The sequence below is a fragment of the Dipodomys merriami genome, unplaced genomic scaffold, assembly GCF_024711535.1.
Source record: "Dipodomys merriami isolate MVZ:Mamm:240054 unplaced genomic scaffold, mDipMer1.0.p SCAF_20, whole genome shotgun sequence".
NCBI classification, from domain to species: Eukaryota; Metazoa; Chordata; class Mammalia; order Rodentia; family Heteromyidae; genus Dipodomys; species Dipodomys merriami.
The window spans coordinates 31,759,949-31,786,159 of record NW_027203382.1 but is presented as its reverse complement, the minus strand read 5'-3'; the positions used below and the strand labels follow the sequence as shown (position 1 = coordinate 31,786,159).

Below are 26,211 nucleotides of genomic sequence, written 5' to 3'. Positions count from 1 at the left end.
TTTAAAAAAAATCACTTAATCTAGGCACCAGTGGCACACACCTGTAATCCTAGCTACTCAGGAGGCTGAGATCTGAGGACCACGGTTCAAAGCCAACTTGGGCAGGAAAGGCAGTGACACTCTTTCTAATCAACCACTAGAAGACTGGAAATGGAGCTGCGGTTCAAGTGGCAGAGCTCTAGCCTTGTGCAAGAAGCTGAAGGACAGCACCTGGCTCCTAGTTCAAGCCCCACAACCAACACATATGCACACAAAAACATTTATTGGAGATTATATTCTATTTTATTTTTATTATCCTTAAGTAATTATTCAATCTGTCAATTTATAGGTGCAATGCATCTTTATCATTGTCATCTTTTCCATTATTCTTGAGGTTTTATTTTAATCCGTGTAGCCAAAGCTGCTACGTGAGTAAAATTTTAGCTTCTTTATTTGCAAATAGTTTGACTGTCTGTCTTGGTTCTGAAAGAACTATTTTGGCTCTTAACAGTACCAGAAAATCTGAAGTTATGCCTTTTCCTTCATCTAGAACTCCTCTACCTCTGGCTCTTTCTAAAGACTCAAACCATAAATTGTCTGTGTTCCAGAAAACAGTCTAACTGAAATAAGTGCCGGGGGGGGGGTTGTTTGTTTGTTTGGGGGGGTTGTTTTGTGTTTTGTTTTGTTTTTTGTGGGTTGTGGGGCTTGAACTTTGGGCTTGGGCGCTGTCCCTGCACTCTTGGGCCCAAGGCAAACGCTCTACTGCTTGAGCCGCAGCATCACCTCCAGTTTTCTAGCGGTTTATTAGAGATAAGAGTCTCACGGCCTTTCCTGCCCGTGAGAAAGGAACCCTATTACACTGCTGATGGGAATGGAAACTAGTATAACTACTCTGGAAGGGTACTTGGAGGTTCCTCTAAAAGCTAAACATAGAACTAGCCTATAATCCAGTGATACCTCTCCTGGGCCTCTACCCTGAGCATTACAAGGCAGGATAAAGTAAAGACATTTGCACATCCATGTTCACTGCTGCACTATTCACATCAGCCAAGTTCTGGAAACAGCCCAAGATGCCCTACAATGGATGAGTGGATCAAGAAAATGTGATACATATGCACAATGGGATTTCACTCATCCATTAGAAAGAATAATGTTATGGCATTTTCAGGGAAATGGATGAACCTAGAACAAAACATGTTAAGTGAGGAAAGCCAGGATCTGGGAACAACAATGCATGTTTTCTCCCATATGTGGAAGCTAAACCTAAAATACAAACAAGAATGATAATATATACACAGCTCTATGCATATGCACACAAACAAGCTACATAACGGATAGTTTAATTAGGAAAGAAAACCAAAGGTGTAACTCCTCGGGAACAACTAATTCATTGTTTATTAAAACAAATACCAGCAAGTGGAAACGTGCTTATTTCAGAGAGATCAACAGGAAGGACACACAATGAAAGAAGGAAGGAGGTCAAATGCAATGTACATGTAGAAGGTCAAATGTAATGTACCAATGTACATTATGTACAATGGAACTCTCATAACTTGAGAGTAGGAGTGGTGGGAAAATGGGTGAGAATGATGGAAGGGGTGACACTGATCAAGAAGCACTGTACTCATAACCTGACTTACATAATTGTGACCCTCATATACAACTACTTAATACTAATAATAACAGATTGAATTTCAGCCAGAAAAATACAAATAATTGGGGAGAAAACACTTCCAGAATAAGACAGAGTCTAGAAGTATAACTCAGTAGTAAAGTTCTTGGCTCAAAAGAGAAAAAACAATTATAAAAGGTCCCATATAGATCACTATTTCTTTATTCTTCAATCATTAATCTATTACACTTAGGTGCTTACTATGACAGTTTTTAAATTTTTATAATTCTGTATCTACCACCAGTCTAGAATTTCATACTTTACAAATGGGTACAGCTTGCCTTTGAAAGTAAAAGTGTAAAATGTCTGACAGGTTGATGGTAAGGTCACTGTAAACTTCAGATTATGAATATGTCAAGTTAACCTGGTGTCTAAGTGATACATCAGTGCACTGTACTGTATGAATAAGTTTCTTCCTCTACAGCTAGATAATAATCAGTTTTATAATGATGACATTATGGTCTCAGAGGATGACAAATAAAAGCACTGGATGGAAAAACTATAACTAAATGGAGGTGTCCACCTCCTGTGGATTAAACTCATGGAGTATTTGGAAATTTCCAGTGAGGTTTGTTGGTTAATCCTCTAGCCAAAAAATACAGCGTAAATTATTCTAAACCACCATTTACAAAAGACTATTCAGTGAGTGGAACAGTGAACTTAAATACCACACATTCTCATGCTTATATCTATCTAAGGAATGAAATCTATACAGAAAGTAAACAACTTGTAGAATTTTTACAATAATATTACAACTGTTGTACTGAATATATATAGTGCAGGCCAACCCTTTTCCTCCAACTACCATCCTTCTGTAACCCACTAAAAGTTATCATGGGTCAATTACTATACTAAAGTATACAATAAACACCCATTTTCATTAGAAAGATGATAGCTTATTTTTCCCTCCCTCACTATCTTCATTTCTTTCTTTCTCTCTGCCTGGCTCCCTCCTTCACTTTCTTCCTTCTTTCCTCCCTAGCATTGAATCTAACCAACACCTGAAGTCAGCCATTTCTCTGGGGAGGCCCTAGGTCTTCCTTTTTTTGTAAAGTTACAATTGTTTTTTTCTGGTCCTGGGGCTTGAACTCAGGACTTGAGCTTCTTTTGCTCTAGGCTCTACCAGTTGAGCCACAGCACCACTTCTGGCTTTTTCTGAGTAGTTTGTTAGAGTCTCACAGACTTTCTTGCTCAGGCTGGCTTCAAACCATGACCTCCAGGTCTCAGTCTCCTAAGTAGCTAGGATTACAGGTGTGAGCCACCAGCACCTGGCCAAAGTTAGAATGTTTTTAAATCTTAGAATTTAAAAGTCTCTTTGAGCAGAAAAAAAATCCAATATTATAACATGGATTGGCAATTTTTTAAATTAAACAATCTAATTGTTTTAAGAGTAAATGTATTAATAAGTATTATGTTTTATACTTCTAACTTATCTAGAATTCAAGATACGCATCCAAGTATCCCCTATCAGTTTAACCAATTCCTTTTGCAATTCCTTTTATTTTTCCTGTTTGAAACTGGAATGTATTCAGTATATCTCACTTTAAAGTCATTCATTTCAAGCCAACCTTAAAAATTAGTCCAAATGTGAAAGGCAAAAAGAGTATTTAACCAATTATCCTCTCTCCAGAGGACACATAGGTAGAGTATTAAACACAACGCTTTCCTGTTATTCTTTTCTAGGTTCAAAATACTGCCTGAATTAAACATATAGTTGACAATTTGAAAGACTGCTAAGAGAAGTTTGTAGGACATATATGTCAGTTCAAACTTCTTTTTAAAATATGTGCCCCCAAAACTATTCAAGTCATATTAGTATAACACAAAAATAACACATAAACTTAAATCAACTTAAATATATTAACCTGTGGTTATGTACTTGTAATATAAATATAAGTATATATATGCACATATTGATAATTTTAACATGACCTATTTCATTATTTCTCCATCTGGTAGAATCTTATCATCTGAAAACTTACAATTCTTTTTTTTTAATTTAATTTAATTTTATTTATGAACATACTGTACAGAGGAGTTACAATTACATGGGCAGGATAATGCGTACATTTCTTACCAAGCATTGCAGCCTCCTCCTTTGTTTACCCTTTACATCCCTTCCCAGCCTCCCCCCTCCCCCCCAATCCCAATCCTTCTCCTTCCCCCCTCTTCCCCACCCCAGCATCGACGTTGTAAAGCTCGTGAAAACTTACAATTCTTACAAATACTAACATATTAAAATTTTCAGGGAGATGTGCACAACTTTTTAGAGTATTTCTTACACAAAAATGGACTCTATTAAACAGCATTGGAAATAAGAATAAACATTGTTGCTGCCAAAATACAAATGGTTCTATGAACATGAGATTATAGAGTTTTAATGCAAACTGGTGGCAGTAATAAATATGAAGATTCTAAACCCATGCTTAAAAACATTTCTTTTGCCAGACACTGGTGGCTCATGTCCGTAATTCTAGATACTTAAGAGACTGAGATCAGAGGATCACAGTTCAAAGTCAGGCTGGGCAGGAAAGTCTGTGAGACTCTTATCTCCACTAAAATACAAAAAAAAAAAAAAAAAAAAAAAAAAAAAGCTGAAAATATAGCTGTGGCTCAAGTGTAGAAGACTAGCATAGCTTTGAGCAAAAGAAGCTCAGAAACAGTGGCCAGGCCCTGAGCTCAAGCTGCATGACCAGTGTGCACAAGCATAAGTACACACACACACACACACACACAGACACACAGACACACACACACACAGACACACACACACACACACCTTTTGTTAACTAAATAGAATTATCAGGAAATTTGAGGATTTGGTTTTTCATCATGTATGTCAAGATAACCATTCTAAGATGAAATTGATTTTAGATTTACAAAGATACTTGAAATGTAGGCCTGTTACGTTTAGCTGGTTTTTATTTCTGCCTTGTATACATGGCACAGGAAAAACAGGTAGTTACAAAAGAAAAGGGTGAGTAGATCATTCTTCACTGTAGCCCGAGGAAATCAAGTTAATGGGCTTTAAGGTGTTGGGATTAATGATCATTCACATGGCAGATGGTTTTTGTAAAGAGGGTCAAAATAACATGGATCTACTACATTCATTATCATTTTGAACTCCTCTCATCAGAGATGGGATCTTGCCTGCACCTTGACAATTTTGTGACATTAAAGGTTACATAGGTTCAGAATCCAGTTCCACTTGCTTCTCTTGAACACTGGAGTCCTTGTCCAACAAGGCTGATTACCCATAGAGAAACACATTACAAAAGAAACATACATAACTGCCCTCAGTTCCTGCAGTCCCCCTGTGGATCTAGCTTTAGTTACAATCTAAATGTAATAGCGTCTTAAGAGACATAGCCAGAACTTTTCAACTAGTTGACCACTCCCCAAATTTCTGACCCACAGAAGCCATAAGCAATTATAAAATTGAATGCTTGTTGTTTTAAGCCTCTAAGTTCTGGAATGATTTGTTAAGAAGTATAAATAGAACAAAACAGTATCATACAGTGAATAGTGAGTATTAAAAACTCAATTAAAGAGGGATACTTAGTTAAGGAATTAAAATTATGAAAGTCAACAGGGTGCTGTGGTTCACACCTGTAATCCTAGCTACTCAGGAGGCTGGGCTCTGAGGATCAAGGTTCAAAGCCAGACCAGGCAGAAATATCTAAGACTCTTATCTCCAATTAACTAGCAAAAAGCTAGAAATGGAGCTGTGGCTTAAGTGGTAGAGCACTAGCCATGAGCACAAAAACTCAGGAACAGTGCCTAGGCCTTGAGTTCAAACCCCAGGACTGGCATAAAATATATATTTATATATATATTTGTATATACATATTTATACATATATGTGTGTATGCCTATATATACTGATATATAGGGATATATATGAAACTCATAATTTTTAAGCTGTCACAAGTCTCCAGTTTTTCTTCACATTCTACTCAATAATATCAATCTAATATAAAAGCCAAAGCAAAAAATTTATGAAGTGTTTAGTCTACTGAAAACAGCAATAGCAATAAATAGGGTTACTTTTTTTAAATATTTGGACCTAACTGCAAACTTCCAGTAACTAAACTTCCTGCTTTTCTATTCTAATAAAATATTACCTGTCCAAAGCTTATCACTTTATAACTTACAAAGTTTTATATTCACAAATTCATTTAACCTTATAAATAATCCTATAAAGTAGAAGGACCCAAATAAAAACTAAGTAAAACAAATTATATAAATTGCTCAAGACTGACAACCTGACATGGGGAATATTTAATCTAATCAAGTAAAAGACTACAACTGCTACCTTAGACTAGAAGCCAAGATCTAAGAATGAGCAAGGCACACAGATGATATATTAGATTGTCACCGATCACCTGACACAAGAGTAAATGTGCTACTCTCCAAGGAACCAAGAATAAAATAGATATTAAGTATAATGCTCCTAAATATTATACTAGTTCACTTTTTAAATATTGTCCCTTGAAAATCTTGCATTTTTAATAAGCTCGATAATCACTAAAGGTTATTCTAAATACTAATCTCAGGAGTGTTATAATATTTTATGTGTCAAACAAAGTAGGTGTTATTTCAAAGTCCATTAAGATTTTACATAATCAATGCCAAGCATCTCAAATCCCAGGGGAAAAAGATTTAGCACACTGCAGTTGGATATCTTTTTTAAAATATGCACCAAATAGAATTTTCATTGAGCTGCAAGTTCTATTTATCAGGGATATGTTGTTAAAGTTGTTTAGTGCACATAAATATTGAATATTATTTGTAGGGGGAAAACTAGCTTTTTAAAATTCTCTGTCTATATTTTGCCACTAACCACACACCCCCAACCATTGGAATAGTTCCATCTCCTTTTAACAACTTCCCATTAAACCTCATGAACCATATCCTGTACTTAATGGGCTGTTAATATTTTAAAGCTTCTGCAGTTCTACTGTAAATCTCTGGTCCCTTCTGCATTGAAAAGATATACCCAAAGACATATTGAAAAAAATATATATATACATATTTCTAGACCACACAACTTACATTTTGACAGATGAACAATAATTCATAATAATATAGTAGGCACAGTAATTGGGACAGCTATACATCTGAAAACACTAAGTTTGGTTGGGAACATGCATACATTTCACTGACTTCGAACTTGTCACATTAGCCCACATCTGTACAATACACTTGATTAACCACTAACATGGCACTTCAATGCTTTAAAAATAAACAAAATTGCTAAGCACTAGTGGCTCACACCTGTAATCCCAGCTACTCAAGTGGCTGAGATCTGAAGATAGAGGTTTGAAGCCAGCCCAGGCAGAAAAGGCACTTATTTCCAACAAACTGCTCAGAAAAAGCCAGAAGTAGTGCTGTGGCACAAGGGTCAAAGCACTAGCTTCGCAAAAAGAAGGTCACGAATAGCTCTGAGTTCAAGTCCTAGGACTATCACAAAAACTCAACAAAATTAAGGTAATATACCAAGAGTTTAAACTCCACATTAGGAAATTTACTTAGACATTTTTTGAATGGAGGAGATGAGCTAGTTAATTATTTCAGGAAAGTAAATTGAAACTCAAAAAGCATTTTGTACATTTCACACTTTGGGGTGGGATGATATTAATAAATAGCCTAGATGATGTAATTTCTAGTTTCTATCCCTGTTTTTGCTCATTTAATGGATTTTTTTACCTGAATAAAACATTAGGCCCAGAAAAAGAAACATAAAGATAAAACTTTACAAGGCTTAAAAATATCTCATTATTTCATTTATCATTACATAAATGGCTCGATAATGGGAAAGAAAAACTATCCAGTTGTAAAAGATAGATATCTTCTCCTAACCCAAATCATTTCCTTACTTTCACATTCTCCCCGCTTTTCCTCTCTAAACACCAGTTTGCTCTAGCATTTAGAGATTTCACAGCAGAACGTGCGCTGTGGCCTTTCAGATAAGTGCTCAGAAAGATTAGTCTTCAAGCCGGGTGCCGGTGGCTCACCCCTGTAATCAATCCTAGCTACTCAGGAGGCTGAGATCTGAGGATCGCAGTTCAAAGCCAGCGGGGCAGGAAAGTCCGTGAAACTCTTATCGCCAGTTAACCACCACAAAACCGGAAGCGGCCCTGTAGCTCAGATGGTACAGCGCTAGCCTTGAGCTGAAGAGCTGAGAGACAGAGCTCAGGTCCAGAGTTCAAGCCCCATGACCGACAAAAAATAAATAAATAAATAAAATACTCTTCAATGACACTGCCTTTATCTTAGGAAATCACATGACAACTCCTTTTCTCAGATTGCCTTTGCACAAATTCAAAATGACCACTTTGATTCTAAAAGATCAAACACGCTGCTTTTTTTCAAAATGATTAAATAGTTGAATTATATTACACTTGCTTATATTTTCGCTGTCCCTCAGCTCTTCAGCTCAAGGCTAGTGCTCTACCACTTGAGCCACAGCGCCACTTGTGGCCTTTTGCTGCTTATGTCGTGCTGAGGAATTGAACCCAGGGTCTCATGCATACAAGGCAAGCACTCTACCACTGAGCCACCTTCCCAGCCCCACTTGCTTATATTTTCATGTAAATAATACTCCTTTATTTTTCTATTTTCTTTCCAATAAATGATCAAAGAAATGTCTAAGAACCCTTCTAAACTAAATTCCTGAAATGTAGTATCTCTTAATAATGTATGTAGTATGTTCAAATATGAAAAGACAGTATATGTATGCCCCAAACCACCAAGTCCTAGATCTGGGTCAAATTTTTATGTTTTCCAGTAATTTACTAAAATTTTGCATGCATAATCAACTGCAATATGAAGAAAAATTTCTAAGGAGAGCAAACTATAGAATGATCAATAACCTGGCAGGGGGAGAGGGGAGAAAACTCATCTTATGCAACCTCACAGCATTAGGAAATTTTCTTTGTGGTTTCTTTATACAAATGTTCTCCATTTATTTTTTTTAAAAAAAACCTCAAAATTAGTTTTGAGGCGATCTCAAACACATGAAATTTTTACCTCTTCTCTACAAAAATAAATTTTCTAAATAGCTTCTACTATATGTCTAAGTGAAAAGAAGACTCTTTCTTAATTCTAGTCTCTTTAATGATTTCATGGAAACGTATTTTCCCCTTATGGGAGAAAAATGTAATAGCAACTAGCTATTGGCACAATTTATTGCCAGTACTGCCTATAATCTAACTGAACCCTGCACTTCTCAAATTAGAATGGGTTAGTAGAATTTGGCAGGTTGTCACAAGCTAAGAAAAATCATTAAGACAAATACACTATATCTTTTTGCTCATTCAAAGTTATTCAAATAGAGGTATAACAGGGAAGAGAAAATAATTTAACTGGTAACTAAAATATTTTTATTGAAATACAAATTTATTAAAGATTATCACAAGCTAATTGTCTAAATTACTCTGTAGATTACTTAAATATGCCTTTAAATCTAGGGAAATAGGGAAGTAGAAATATTCTGCTACAAAACCCAATAAATCTTCCTACAAAGCTATTCAGATTAAGATATTAAAATTAACAATAGCTATCATTTGTTGAGTATGAATTTGTACCAGGCACTGTTCTAGAAAGTGTGCATACATTATTTAATCTTCATATCCACTCTGTGAGGAAGATTGGCTATAACTTTAATTTACTGGTTAAAAAAAAATAAAAGCACAAAGAAGTAGAAGGACTTGCCCAATATCAGGCAGATAGGAAGTGATAATTAATGCAAGGAGTATTTTTAGTATGATAAAAGCTTAATATAATATGTAATACATTCTGGAAGAATATACAGCTTTAGGTGAAAATGAAAATATCAAATGCTTAAAAGCTTTTGAGAACCAAGAAGTTATATTGTAATAGAAGTAAGATAAAATTAATATAAAGGCAAACAGTAATATATACTTGCTTGTTCATAAATGTTGTTCTTGAGAGAACAGATTAAAATTATAGAGTCATAAGTACCTTTTGTGTGTGTGTGTGTATGCCTGTATTGGGGCTTGAATTAAGGGCCTGGGTGCTATCCTTAAACCTTTGTCTTCACGGTTAGTTCTCTACCACTTGAAATATGGTTCCATTTCTATTTCTCTTTTTTTGGTGGTTAAGAGTGGTTTGGTGATTTGCAGATAAGAGTCTCGTGGACTTTCCTGCTTGGGCTAGTTTGAACCATGATCTTCAGATCTCACCTTTTGAGTAGTTAGGATTACAGGCATAAGCCACTAGCACTCAGCCCTAAGTGCTTTTTTAAATACACGTACACAAAGCCATCTAACTGAAACAGTCGACACATACACATGTATACACAAGAGTATTTGACAAAATACATATTGTTTATCATGAAAGCATATTCTATAAATACATTAAAATAGTAATTTTACTACATTTATATTGACTTTTTGGTAAGGTATTTATACATTACACAATTATAGTCATACATTATCAATAATATGATCCAAAACAAATATATCTGGAGAAAGGGATATTCTACACATATTTATGTTAACAATTATAATGGCAATATACCACAATAATTGAATATTCAATAATTTTGGCCAAGAACAAAAATATAAGATTTTATTAAAAAGTATCTATTTTGGCATCAAGTAACAACATAAATGATAAAGTGAATTTTAAAATAGTAATGTGAAAATCAACAACTGACCTAAGTGAAAATCATAATTAACTCAACCTAACACTTAAAATGGTATTTTGCTACATTTTAAACTAGTTGTAGCTTAAAATGCTTAATATCAGTTTACAATTCTTTTATTGCTGTGTGCCACAGTATTCTACATTATTATTTTATGAACATAAAATCATTATAACTTATTTTATATTTTACTAATAAACAGACCAACCTACATAACAAAAATCAAATTTTATGGAACTGCACTTACTTGTATGTGGTACTGAAGGATGAACTTGTCTTCTTGATCAGAGTCTCTCAGAGTGACCTTAAAGACATAGCAACAGGCGGCCATATCTTAAAGAATTACTGGCTAAAACCATAGGCAGGCTCAGCTGGACATCTAATAGTTTCTCTAAAGAAACTCTGTGGTAAGCCTATAATTTTCTAAGTCTCATTCCACTTTAAGAACGTGAATAAATGAAAACTTTCAGGCAAGATTGCAAACCTTACACCAGCTGTCAATCAGTTTTCCCAGGCAACTTCCTTTAGTAGGGCAATACATTATTCTGGTTTGCCAGACCATTTCCAATAAAAAGCACAGCAGGGATTTTTAAAAGCAAACTTTTTTCAATATTATCTAAAAACACCCAATTGAAAAAAGCCCTAATATTTAAAAAAGGAAAAGCTATAAGCAATATTATTAGTTACTCATAATTGGCCAAATAAATGCCTTATTCTGCTTTATTCACAAAGAATATTTTCTCTAGTAGTGGCCATTCTAATTGCATTAAAACTGTACTTATCACTTCATGGCATCATGCTAAAGCTCATTTTATAATAAAAGTATCTCTGTTCTTAAATCTGAGAAGGTTTAAATTAGTCATTAATAAAGAACTAATAAAAATACATATTTTCTATATTCAGAGTAGTTGTTGGAGGCTGCTATTTCTGTTGACATTTTAGATTAAACTGATACTTTCTCTAAAGAATTAATTTCCTATTGTAACTCCTCTGTACAGTATTTTCACAATAAAAAAAAGAATTGGAAGCAAGAGGTTCTTAAAAAAAAAAGAATTAATTTCCTTTTGCCTTTACTCAATCAGGAGTATGTTCTTATAGTTCATTGAACAGATAAATACTAAGAAAACAAAACACCCACAATTGAGCTACCCTGGCATACTGAACATGTTAAGGAGAGGAATTTGAGAAATGGGTGGTAAGAGAACAATCTGACAACCTTCTTCGCTGAAGCAAGTCATATGATTGTGAAGTGTCATATGCCTGAGGAAAACAGGTTCTTAATCTCTGCTGATGGAGGGACAATCCACAATCAATACTGAGAGACATCTGAACAAACAGACCTTGTAAAATGTTCCCCACTTCACAATCTCCTTACCTTATACTTCTATATAATATTATATTTCTCATAATTTCACACTTTTTATCAAACCAAATGTAAAAATATCTGCTTCTGCAGATATTTATTTCCTTCTGCAGATTGTCATGTCACATAAAATTTACATTTAATATATTTGCATGCTTTTTTTCTGCTAACTTTCAGACTGAACTGGAAACTCTAAGAAGATTAAGGGAAAGATTTTTTTTTTCCTTCACTATACTAAACCATGTAAAACTATGAGCTATTATTTTCTGAAGAAAATGTAAGATGTTTTAATAGGATTTCTGGGAACTTAAGCAGAACCACAGAGAATTTACTGATGATTCTGAATGGGAAAAAAATAGCCCAAGGGTAGGAATACATTTAATTAAAAGCAACAATTTTGAAATGTATTTTGTACAAAAAGAGGACAAAAAGCATCCATACCCCAATCTCACACCATATATAAAAGTTAACTCAAAATATTAAAGATCCACATTTAAGAGCTAAAATAATTTTAAAACCTTACCAAAAAACTTAAGATTAAGCAAATATTTCCTTTTTAATTTAAATTTTATTGTAAAGGTGATATACAGAAGGGTTACAGTTATGTAAGTCAGATAATGAGTACATTTCTTTTTTAACAGTGTTTCCCTGACCCTCATTTTCTTCCACTGTTTTCCCTCCCAGGCCCCCTACCCCAAGTTTCAAAGTTTATTTCTAACATGGTATCTTTGAGTGTCACTGTTGAACTGGTTCACCCTTTGTCCTACCATTCTGTGATTCCTCTTCCTTTCCCCAATTCAGATAAGCTTATATACAAAACAAAGGGTACAGAAATAAGGGGGGAAAAAAGGAAATAATTGCAAAAATACAATAAAAACAAAGTTCCTATTTCTATTTCTTGGAGTTCATTTCAATAAACATCATTTTATATGGCCATACGCACATAGCTACTGAGCCATTGTGATCCTCTGCTAAGATTATCCTAGACATATTCTAGTTATTACAAATGAGGAAAACCATGCAGCCTGTGTTTCTTTAAGTCTGGTTTACTTCACTTAATATCCTTAAAGAAACAATAACTGCATTAACAAGTAGGCTAAAGACTTATAGAGAAAATTATCCTAAGAAATAAAAATAACGTTCAACATTTCTCACCATGAAAGAAATGCAAATCAAAACAACATTGAGATTGCACCTCATCCCTGTTAGAATGGCCATTATTAAGAAAACTAATAATAATAGATGCTGGCGAGGATGTGGCCAAAAGGGAATGCTGCTACACTGTTGGTGGAAATGTAAACTTGTTCAACTACTCTGGAAAGCAGTATGGAGACTCCTCAAAAGACTAAACATAGAGCTTCCCTATGAAGCTATGAAGTAATCCCACTACTGGCATCTATCCAATTGACCACAAACCAGGCTACATTAAAGCCACCAGCATAACCATGCTCATTGTGGTATTGTTTACCATAGCCAAGATATGGTATCAACCCAGAAGCCCCTCAGTGGATGAATGGATCAAGAAAATGTGGTGTACATACACAATGGAATTATATGCCTCCATCAGAAAACATGACATTGCCCCACTCATAAGGAAATGGAAAAACTTGGCAAAAATTATACTAACTGAAGTAAGCCAGACACAAAGAAACATAGGCTGTATGGTTTCCCTCAGTTTTAATCATTAGAATGTACCTACAAATCTACAAGTAAGCCCAATGGATAGTAAAGACAAATAATTACACTTGGATATGATTAATTAAACAGCAGGCTAAGCATGCACATAGTGAGACACAGGAGGATATTCTTGGTAGAGGAACACAAGAGCTCAATAGTTATGAGCACATGATCATATAAAGTAATGCTTATCAAAATGAACTCCAAGAAATGGAAGCAAGAAGTTTTCTACTGGACTATTTGAGGGTTTTTTCCTTTTCCTTTCTTCTTTCTTTGGTTTATTCCCTCTGGTGCTTTTTTAAAATTTCTATACCCTTGTCTTGTATCTAAGTTTCTCTGATTTGGGGAGGGGAAGGAGAAGGGCAGAAACAGTGGGACACAGGGTGAACAAATTCAACTGAGAAACCCACTAGACACTATGTCGGAAATGAACTATACAGCTTGGGGGGCAAGGAAGTTGGGAGGGGAAAAACTGGGAGAGAATAAGGGAGGGAGTGCCACTGTTCAAAAGGAAGTTTACACCGTGCTCCCGTGACTCACGCCTGTAATCCTAGCTACCCAGGAGGCTGAGATCTGGGGATCACAATTCAAAGCCAGCCAGGGCAGGAAAGTCTGTGAGACTCTTATCCACAATAAACTACTAGAAAACCATAAGTGGCGCTGCGGCTCAAGTGGTAGAGTGCTCACCTTGAGCTGAAGAGTGCAGGGACAGCGCGCAGGCCCAGAGTTCAAGCCCCACGACCAACAAAAAAAAAAAAAGGAAGTTTACTTATTACCTGACTTTTTTGTAACTGTAGTCCCTCTGTAATCATTTTCACAATAAATTTTTTAAGAAATGCATATGAATATCACAAAAATAAATGAATGAATATACAGAACAGAAAATACAAGAAAACAATTCAAATATAATTTGCAGAGACAGTTACACAAAAAAAGAATTCGTGTGATTTACTTAGGGTCTCCTGGACTATCCCAAGTACTGATAAGCTCTTGAGTATCCAAGAAGTATGGAAGGCCAAAAGGAATGTATGTCTACATATATATGTCTACAACATACATATGTATGAACTGTTAGATATGACGTCTATAATCACCTCACCCAATCGGAAAAACATCATGATTCAAAGACTATTAGGTAGAATACACCATCAGGATTTGCCTTAGTATTAGATATTTGCCCTAGAATAATAACTCCGATTTTCCATAACAAATTTAAAAGCAAAATATAGAAAAATAAACAGTAATCAAAGACCCAAAGGAAAAACTCTAGGATTGAGCTTCTAGGATAGGCAATATGATTATGAGACCCTCATCTCAACTAATAAACAACCTGAGGCATTTGTATACTCTTGCCATTCCAGCTTTGCTAGAAGTATAAATAGAAGAATTGAAGCCCAGGTCTGTACAGGCAAAAATATTTGAAAAATATGAAAATGAAAAAGGCTGGGCATGTTGACCAAGTGGTAGAGTATCTGCAAACCCCAGTACTGCCAAAAGAGAGATAGAGAAAGAGAGAGAGAGATGGAGAAAGAGAAAATCAGAGGACAGATGAGAGAAAATTAAACCTGAATCAAATATAAAATGAAAAATAATAAGAATATAAAAATCATAGCAGAAATCAATAAAATATAAAGTTCTGGAAGAAAGTCACTGAAAATAAAATCAATATGAAAATTAAAACTTCTAGCCAGATTCATTAGGGAATAAACACAACAAAAATTACTACTAATACAGATGTGATATTATAAGTCTAAAAATAATAAGAATTATGCCAATATATCCTCCCCTTGGAAGACTCAAACTATGAAAACTTATTTGTAGAAGATTATCAGGACTATAGTTGCTGCTGATTGTCTGTGTACTTGCTAAACACATTAGCATTTATGAGGCTCAGATGATTTACATCAAGGGACAAACAAAAAAGAAACCCCCAAAGTACTCCCATACCTACTAAACAAGTTTAATGATAAATTTAAACTTTTCGGGGCTGGGAAGGTGGCTCAGTGGCAGAGCGCTTGCCTTGCATGTGTGAGGCCCTGGGTTTGATTCCTCAGCAACACATAAGCAGAACAAAAAAGCCGGAAGTGGCGTTGTGGCTCAAGTGGTAGAGTACTATCCTTGAGCTGAAGAGCTGAGGGACAGCGCCCAGGCCCAGAGTTCAGGCCCCACGACCGGACCCCCCCAAAAAATTTAAACTTTTCCCACGAGTGAACCTCCCCTCCATATAACTGATATAAGCCAATAAAATAGCATCCATAAAAACATGTCAACCCAGATGTCTTCACTATTGAATTCTGCAATACATCTGAGGAAGAAATAAAATACCAATCCTATACAAACTTCCAGAAAATCTAAAAGTCAAAAATGTTTCCAGGGCTGGGAAGGTGGCTCAGTGGTAGAGCGCTTGCCTTGCATGCCTGAGGCCCTGGGTTCGATTCCTCAGCACCACATAAACAGAAAAAAAAAAGCCAGAAGTGGCTCTGTGGTTCAAGTGGTAGAGCGCTAGCCTTGAGCTGAAGAGCTGAGGGACAGCCCCCAGGCCCAGAGTTCAGGCCCACGACCGGACCCCAAAAAAAAAAATGTTTCCAAATTTTGTGGGGTAAACATTACCCTAGTACTCAAACCAAAGCTGTTATAAGAATACTACAAAATAAGATACATCATAGATATAAATGTAAAAAAATATGAACAAAAGTGTGTCAAATTCTATCTTACTATATTAAAAATATAAACACATTGGTTTATCCAAAGAATGCAAGATTGGTTTAACATTCTAATATAATCAATGTAATTCACTGAAAAAAAAAAGAAAAAATCATCTGAAATCACACAAAAAGAATCTGACTAAATCCAATATTCTCAGAAACCTAGGAATAGAAAGAAATTTTCTCAACCTGCTATAGACCATTAAAAAAAAAAACTTATAGCTGAAACATAACTAATGCTGAAGCACAGAATGTCTGCTATTATACATTGCAATTAGATGCTGCAGTTGATACAGTAAAGTAAGAAACACAAAACAAAGTCACAAGGAAATAAGACTACCTTAAATCTTTGAAGAAAATCCAATGGAAGTTATCTTTTCAAAGCTACTAAAAAAAACAAACAAGTAGCTGGTAGTAGTACAAAAACACTTTATCACCAGTGACAATTCTGAATCAAAATTTAGCACCAATACCATTCGTAATTAGCTTCAAAAAGTATGATGAAACATGTAAAACCACTCAAAAATGTCAAGTCACTAAATCCAGCACACAGTCAAGAGGGGGGAATTACTTAAGATCCTAAGTATCAGGGGTGGTGATCACTGGAGGCCAATTTAGAAGCCGGCCTACTATGACACATAGTAACTATTTGTTTATATACATACATTAGTATATCAATAAACCAATATAAATTTTGAGCTTACATTTTAAAGTTAAATATTATAGTATACCCTCATTTTCTATTTGAAGAAGACTTCTACAAGTAAGGCACTGTTTTTAGCTGCTGTATAATCCCAAATAATTCACTACATTGTAGACAATCTTAGGCCCTGAGAGAAAACCACCTCCTTACTTCCATGTTTAGTTGGCAATATACAAACATAGATGGTGCCTGAGATGACCACATCTCAGTTGTGCCCGGAGCTAGTTTGTGCCTACTCCCAGGCCTAACTGTGGGTAGTATCTATTTCATTCTTAGAAATGTCCAGTTTGGGGCTGGGAAGGTGGCATAGTGGTAGAGCTCTTGCCTTGCATGCCTGAGGCCCTGGGTTCGATTCCTCAGCACCACATAAGCAGAAAAGGCCAGAAGTGGCACTGTGGCTCAAGTGGTAGAGCGCTAGCCTTGAGCTGAAGAGCTGAGGGACAGCACCCAGGCCCAGAGTTCAGGCCCCACGACCGGACCCAAAAGAAAAAAGGAATGTCTCAGCTTACACAGAAATTATAGTCCCACTAGTTCGTCATAGTTCTAGCCTGGAAAAGAAACTGAGACTAGATGAGTGGTTTAAAGAACCAATATGGAAAAGTTAAAAGGAAAAGAAAAGGCAATACGGGTTTGGGGAAGTGGGCATGGGTAGTATTGATGGGACCAAAGTGGTACATTCATTGCAATACATTGCAATGCCCAAACACCAAAACCAACTTCTCTAAAAATCTCAATTCACAATATCCATGCTGCCTATAAGCTTAATAGTAGACCAGAGGCCAAGGGTTCATACCTATCATCCTAGCTACTCAGAAAACTGAGATCTGAGGAACAAGGTTCAAAGCCAGCCTAGACAAATAAATCTGAGAGATTCATAACTACTATTAACAAGGAAAATAAATAAATAAAACGGCAGCAGTGCAGGCATGGCGGCATGGCTTACGTGGTAAGAAATCAAGCCTTGAGTAAAAAAGCTAAGAAAGACGGTAAAGCCTTGAGTTCAAGTTCCAGTAAACACACACACACACACACACACACACACACACACACACACACACACACACACACACACACACACACCCCTTAGTAAAAGTCATAAAACTAAATGTTAATGTATGACATTTAATTTCTTTCTTCTATCTGTTCTCATAGATAATCATGAATCCAATATATAATCCTGACAGATACATTCTTTAAAAAAATGTTAAAGCATCTAAATCCATATATTATAGGACATGTTCTAACAGGAAAACACTTTTATAGCTATTTTTAAACTACCATCTGAAAACATTAGTCATGTTACTTCAGAAATTCTAACTCTATTAGCATTCAGAACATCAAAGTAATACATTCATGACTCCTTAAAAGGATAAATGTGCTCACTTCTTTTAAAAATAGAATAATTTGACTTGGTGTGCAATTTTTGCCTCTGTGCTTTATTAAGATTTACTTATAAATTCTGTTTCATTAATAAAAATGGTAAAAAGCACAATTACATAATCTTTGTAAATGGGATTTTTGAAAGACATTTTAGATATCTTGAAATTTTGAGAATTTAGGCTAATAGGAATGCTAGTATTAACACATGCCATAATGTTGATGAACCATGAAAGCTTGTTGCCAAGTAAGTCTGTAATCCTAACTACTTAAGATGACAGTTCAAGACCAGCCCCTCCACAATAACCAGTAAGAAGCAGAGCTAGAAGTGTGATTCAAGAGGTAGAATGCCAGCTAAGCTAAGAAGCAAGGCAAGTGCAAGGCACTGAGTCACATCTCAGCACCATCACAAATAAAGATCAAATTTCAACATACTGTATAGATCCATTCTTAGGCAAACCTATATAGTCAGAAAGTTCAATTCGAATTTGACTGGGGCTACAGCAAGGGTGGAGCCGGCAAAGAGAGGAATGGGGAATGACCTCCTTTGGGAGTGATGGAATATTGTCAGATTAATTATACTGATGGTTGTACAACCCTGTGAATATACAACACCCACTAAAATGTACATTAAATGGGTAAATGGTAAATGGGTAAATGGGTAAAATTCTATTTTCAGAAAACTGCTACCATAAAAAGAATTTAGGCTGTAATTTCTACTCTAAATATATAAACTGTCATGTGTTATTTTCTAAAATGGAAAAATATGTTTCAAATGCTTTATGAAAGAGAAATCCAAGAAACACATATATTCGTGTGTTTATGCTAATTGGCAAACATTGATGCTTGTAAACTCTTACTTTCTATTGAATTTCAATTTATATGTGAATTTCTTGATAAAAATAGGAAGTCAGACTATATAAGAATTCCTCAAGAGCCGGGCGCTGGTGGCTCACGCCTGTAATCCTAGCTACTCAGGAGGCTGAGATCTGAGGATCGCGGTTCAAAGCCAGCCCGGGCAGGAGAGACCGTGAGACTCCTATCTCCAATAAACCACCAGAAAACCGGAAGTGGCGCTGTAGCTCAAGTGGTAGAGCGCTCGCCTTGAGCTGAAGACCTGAGGGACAGCGCCCAGGCCCAGAGTTCAAGCCCCACGGCCGACAAAAAAAAAAAAAAAAAAAGAATTCCTCAAGATAAATTTAAAATTTGGTTTTAATGTGTCAGTGAAGCCAGGTGCTGGTGCCTCATATCTATAATGATAGTTACTCAGGAAGCTGAGAGCTGGTGATCACAGTTCAAGGCCAGCTTGGGCAGGAAAGCTGGAGAGATTCTTATCCCCAATTAGATAGCAAAAAGCCAGAAGTGAAGATGTGGCTCAAGTAATAGATTGCCAGCCTTCAGTGACAAAGCCACACAAGAGTGTGAGGTTCTGATTTAAAGCCCCAAAACTGGAACAATAGAAAAAAAGAAGATATGCTGGATATTTCCTGATGTCCTATGAAAATATAAATAAATGTCAAGTTGAAAATTTCTATTCTTATGTAGTAACTCGTACTTTATAAATTATGTAAAGTAATATATGTCAAGTTAATGCTTTAGACATTTGACAATTATATTGTTATATTGATATTGACACATATTAATATATATTGATATATATTTATCAATATAACATGTTGTGCAGTATCAATACAGAAAACTTTATTTGATTATTTTAAAAATAAGTCATTTTGGCCTGGCACCAGTGGCTTACACCTATAATCCCAGCTACACAGGAAGGGTCTGAGGATTGCAGTTCAAAGCCAACTGCGGCAGAAAAGTTCATAAGACTCTTACCTCCAATTGCCAAAATGCCAGAAATAGAGCTGTGGCTCAAGTAGTAGTGTGCTAACTTTGAGCAAAACAACTCAGAGACAGGGTCCGGGCCCTGAGTTCAAGCACCAGGAACAGCAACAACAAAAAAAATCAACTCATTAAATAAAAATAAATAAATAATTAAAATAAAATTCAAAGTTTAATAAGGATAATTTGAAAAAATTTAAGCAAGTTTTAATCATTTACTTCTTAAGTATATTTAAGTAGTCATTGTACCATTTTAAATTACGTTTCTAGGATTTCAAGTACAAAGTACTGATCATTTCCTAAACTAGTTATAAAAAATCATATACCATTATTTTAAAATAATTTACTAATTATTAAATTTAATATACATAACTTCTAAGGAATCAATCAATATAAGTTACTAACAGTTTAATTAAAAATATCACAAAAAAGGCCACTTTCACTATTCACTACCTGAATACTTATGTGCATGCTCAATGAAACTTCTATTTTGGATTTTTATGATTTGATGCAAATGATAAATACGTCAAGTTGAAAATTTTTATTTTTATGTAGCAGTCAGCTTACAGTTCATTAGTAGGTAAGGTAATACATGTCAAATTAATGCTTCAAGCATTTCAAAATAAAAGTTGATGTAAATGATAAAAATCCAATGCAGATTCAGGAATAAAACTGTGATGCTACATTTTGGAGGAAAGGAAGGATTTTGCAATATAAATACAGAAGCTAGGTATATATCAGTGTTCATTTTTATTAACTATTTATATATAGTACAATTTCCTCTCATAATTTCAGCAACATTATTTATATCCATATTTTTACTCAAAGGTTTCTACATTAGCATAATTTCTAATATATTTTTAGTTCCTTAAGTATATTTGGGGAAATTATAGAACACATTGATGTTGAGAAACTGTAAAACTGATCAGACTAATATGTCAACATTTATGAATATATGGTGTTTTTATGCTCAGCAAGCATGGCATAAATATTATTTTCTGGTTTATAAATGACAGGTAGGTAAAGCCAATAAGTAAGTATAACTAAAAGAAAATAAAAAACTTTAATTATATGACAGTAAAAGCTAAACCTACATTATTTTACCAAGTTTCAAACTCCTGATCTCCCATGCTTTAGACTCCCACCACACACTTTAACGTCTATGAGCACAGCACCAATACTATATATGTGATACATGTTTCACACGACCTTGCTGATAAAAAGAAATCATCAGCGTAATAAAGCTATTCAACTCAATCACTACATATTGCATTTTGCTTACTGGTTATTATTGTCATTTTATTGTTTTGTTCATTTTTAAATACTGGTAAGAGGTACAAAAACACACTTTTAAAAAGTTATTTAACCATAAAGCTTCCAACTCACAACTAGAGTACAACTCTAAGAAACAAATGAATTAACTATTCTGAACCCGTTTCTTCATTTCTAAGAAGCTAAAATAATAATACTCTATTTCAGAATTGTTACTAGAGAATTAAAAAATATACGGGATTTGAAACATTCTTATAAAGCTGGAAAGCAATATAGGAATTCACAAGATTACTATTGAGTAATAATTTTGCTTGAGAGAAAAACTATTTAAATGATGTCATAAGCTTACTTCTCTGTGCTGATATATCTTAAATATTTTTAGATAAATAGCCATTCATACAAGTAAATTTTGTACTAACCAATATTCCTCCTTTTGAATAAGTTAACACAAACTAACCCAATTAGGAGGTAAAAATAGTTAATGTTTCATAACCAAGAGTGAGTGACAACTTAACTTTTGAAAATATTGATTTCCTCATACTTTTAAGCTTGCTTTTTGTATTTAGTTCAATTAATATTTCATGCATATGCTTCAAATTAAACATTATGAATAGGATTTATCAATAGAGAAAAAATATTTATTAACTGTTTAATTTTAATTTTTCCTTATTTGGTCCATTTGATGCAGAAGTATTAATAGCAGACCACACTCTTTCTCAGTAATAAAAATAAATAAATAATTATCTTGCTTTTTCATTGTTATTACCTGAATGAGGTATCCAAAAGAACCAAATATAGTTATAATATAAACAAACATTAACAATCAAAGGAAAATATTTGCAACAAACCATACCTAGTAATAAGAACTGCATTATCGTGGTGGGCAATCCCATTTTCTGGAATGGTGTTTCCATCACTTTGGTGGGAGAGAATTGATTTCTGCCACTTACAGAAGCTATCGAGGGACTTGTCTGCATGGTGGTTTATCTCCAAGTTTGGCTGCAATACAACATGCATACCAGAAATGTTCCAAACAAATTGCTAAGGTCAGTTCTTAAAACTTTTGAAGACTAAAGTGGGACTAAAATTAGAAGCAGTGGTTTCTAGGAATAATCTCTTGCCAATTTTTATCTCTGTAATATCTGACCTAGAGTTCATTTAGTTTATTAATGAACAGACATTCCATTTCCAGCATCAACAATAATGTGAACATATATAGGATTATTAGTACACAAAAACAACCAAAACCATTATTATAAGGTCCATCCAATGCTCATTCTTACACTGAAACAAATAACTAACATATATAGAGAAAGAGAGCTTTAACAAGACATGAGAGTTATATTATTGTGATATATTTTAAATTTGCTTAAAACATTGAAGTTTAAAGCTAAAACTCATATTCAACTAGAACTTTCTAAGAAGATTAGCAGGAAATATATTCTTTTATAATAAGCAACTCCATAGCCTGAGTTTTAGGCTTATAAACAAAATTATTCTTACCTGATCCTCTGTGAGAACAATTAATCGAGCCACTATAATATTCACAACGTTTCCAAGACTGGAATCACGGTAAAGTTTGGCAACCTGACCTCCAGAAAAGAAGAAAAGACACAAAGTCAGACAAAAATCATAAGGTGACAATTTGCTTTTTTAAAGACAAACCAATTTTTATAATGTTAGCCATTTTATATATGAAAAGATATTCTTTTGCTGAGACGTATGACTCTACCCTCAATTTACCCTCAATTTGTACAAAGGCTTTTACGTAAATCTACCTCAAGAATATTTTCTTCAGAGATATAGAACATAATAATTAGAGGGTAAGCTGATGATTCAAGTTAAAGAAAGTTCCTTAAACAAGATTCAACAATCCATTGAAAAAGAAAAAATTACATAAAAATATAAAAAATAAGTATAAAAATTATACATTCTATTAAAATGATGAATAAAGTCATATTTTAATTTATTTTCTATGGAACATAAATTCTTGTGCTGAGCATGTAGCTTAGTGGCAAAGCATATATTTAGAATATACAAGGTCCTGGGTACAATCCCAAGCACCAAAATACAATTAAAAAGCAAAACATAAAATAACATAGACCAACTTGTTTCTATTTTAGGTCAATTTTATTATCATTTATTTCATTTATACCATAATTTATTATTACTTATTTCACAATGTTATTACTTATTTCATAATTTTTATTATTAATTCATATTTATTACTCCATAATCTTTGTACAAAACACAAAAAACAACCAAGCAAAATAGATTACAGAGGGATAAAACTTACAATATTCATCACACTCAAAATGTAATGTTCAATGTCTTTACGTCCGTGGTAACCCACCATCATTTTGTCAGCCACAACCAATGTCTCCACAAACCGCTCAATGCTCACTGATCTTTTCAGTCTATGGTGGGTATGTGTGTCATTAATTGGTAGTAATGAAGGAAAAGCAGATGATGTGTCATTCAGCCACCAAGGTTTGCCACTGCTTGTGAAGTCTACAATAAATTAAACAACTAATTCAAAAGATTTATCAATTAAAACCATTTATTTATATATCCTTTATGTAGATATGATTCTCATGATTGTTCAATTAAATAAGATTTTTCAAAGTAATGGAAGGGATAGAGAGAGTATTGAGCTAGAAATGTGGCTCAAGTGGTTAAAAAGACTGCCTAACAAGCATAGGTTTTGAGTTCAAAAATATAAACCTTTAAATGTCAAATCAATCAATTTTTCTGATAAAATTAAACTCCTCACATAAACCCAGTAAAATAAATAAATCTCTGTAATGAATTACTATATAAAATTTTAAATAATCATTTCATATTATTCTAGTGAGTAATTATATCATAATACATTTAAATTCAGAAAGACACTTTAAAGAATCATTTTAAAGTTGTTTAAAAAGCAATGACAGTAAGAACTTTTGAATAGCCTAAGACAGTTCTGACAGAAAATAAAATGTTGCTAAATCTAATCTTAAAACATTTTTGAGCATTTTTTAAAAGTAATAGGCTGTTATTAAGCTATCTTAATTAGAACCAATTCAATTCCTCTGGAAATCTCAATTCTAAAAGGTGGTGAATTAGTTTTCCACGTAATTTTAGTTATTTTTGTGTGAGAGTCCTGGAGGTTGAACTCAGGGCCTGAGTGCTCTCCCTGAATTTTTTTGCTCTTCTTTCTCAAGGATAGTGTTTTATTACTTGTGCTACAACTCCATTTCCAGCTAGCTCTTTTGGTGGTTAATTGGATATAAGAGTCTCACGAACTATGCTGCCCAGGCTGGCTTCAAATCACATGATCCTCAGATCTGAGCCTCCTAAGTAGCTAGGATTTACAAATGTGAGCCACTGCTGCTCAGCTTTTGCACATAATTTTCCAAGTGTTATTTTGCCAAAATCTATATAGGGCAGAAGGTCAGAGACGTTAAAAAGAGATAAAATTCTGCACAATTTGCTTTGAGCCACATGTAGTTTGGATTATAGTGTATCTTTGCATTTAGACATCTTGGTTTCACTGCTAAGGAACCTTTATTACCATGGCATTTGTAGGGCTGGGGTCATAGCCCAAGTACTCTTGGTTATAAAATATATTAACATTCTAGTTGTTTTAATTTGTGTTAATTTATTAAAAGAGAGGAGGCTTGGTTATTATACAATTTACCTAAAAGGATGTCTAATTAAAAATATTTAAAGATATGTCAATGTATAGTAAGCGTTTTAAATAATTTTGTTCTCCAGAATTTTTTCTACTGACTTGCCTTTCTTTTTTAATCGACACTGAAGGAAAACATGCATATGCAACAGAGAGGTTCCACAGTAATTCTTTTTTCTTTTTTTTAATTGAAAAACGTGATGTACAGAGGGGTTACAGGTAAGGAAATGAGTACAATTCTTGTGGAACATTGTTGCTCATCTACTCCCTCCCTCATTTTCTCCCACTTTCCCTCCCCCGACTCTCTTCCCTCCCAATTGTAAAGTTCATTTTGAATATACTATATTTTGAGTATCACTGTTGGATTGGTTCTTTATAAAATGAGGCTAATAGAAATCAACTACAAAACATGGAAACAAGAAGTTTTGGGAAGGGTGTTAATGTACTATACACAGTTATTTCTTTCTTCTTTCATTTTTTCCATTTGGTTTACCCCCTGTTGTCACTGTTTTTTATTTTGATATTATTTGTCTTGTATATAAGTTTATCTGATCTATGATGGGAAGGGGAAATCACAGAAATGGTGAGACAAAAGTGAACTGACTTGAGAGACCCTGAGTTCAATTCCCAGTACCAAAAGGAATAAAAACTTGCCTTGTTTTGTTTTAAAAAAATGATTAGTTCTTCAGATGACACAATTTAATTTTTGATACACTTTGGAATGTTAAAGGACACATTGTTCCATATAACACAGTTAACTTTCTTCCAAAACTAATGTATGGATCTCATTGTTCCAAAAATAGTATTTTAATTTTTTGATCATTATCAAGATGTTTGACCATACATAGCCAAGTACAATTATTTCATTGACCCGCTTTACCTTGTATTTGTGGCATTATCTGTGGTAGTCATGTATGTACTTGTTTATTTACCCCTGTAACTCATTGCCTTTCCTCACTAGATACAAGAAACTCCACAAGAGCAATGACCTTGTCTGCATTATTTATTGTTGCATTCTCAGAATCTAAAACAATCTTGCACAGATATTAAATATTTACTTGATAAATATGTAACTGTATAATGAACTTAAATCCAGGTATATGAACATAATATTATCTATGCCAGTGGACCGACAGGATATTCAGTTATCTCTGAGTGGAAGAATAAGAGTGATTTTTAAAATTTTATTTTTCCTGCACTTTTCTAATTAAAAAAAAATTGTTTCCAAATGCTTGATAAGAAATGTACTCATTATCTTGCCCATGTAATTCTAACTCTTC

General features: G+C 34.3%; 1 protein-coding gene across 1 annotated transcript in view; it reads right to left on the bottom strand.

Annotated features, from left to right (window-relative positions):
• Positions 1–26,211, bottom strand: part of LOC138833027 (A disintegrin and metalloproteinase with thrombospondin motifs 6) — a 209,476-nt gene that overhangs the window by 161,284 nt on the left and 21,981 nt on the right. Inside the window, exons 5-7 of the mRNA XM_070031386.1 lie at positions 23,558–23,772; positions 22,765–22,848; positions 22,115–22,260 (exon numbers count right to left, since the gene is read on the bottom strand). Of these exons, the coding sequence (XP_069887487.1) occupies positions 22,115–22,260; positions 22,765–22,848; positions 23,558–23,772 (445 nt within the window). The remainder of the gene's footprint in view (positions 1–22,114; positions 22,261–22,764; positions 22,849–23,557; positions 23,773–26,211) is intronic.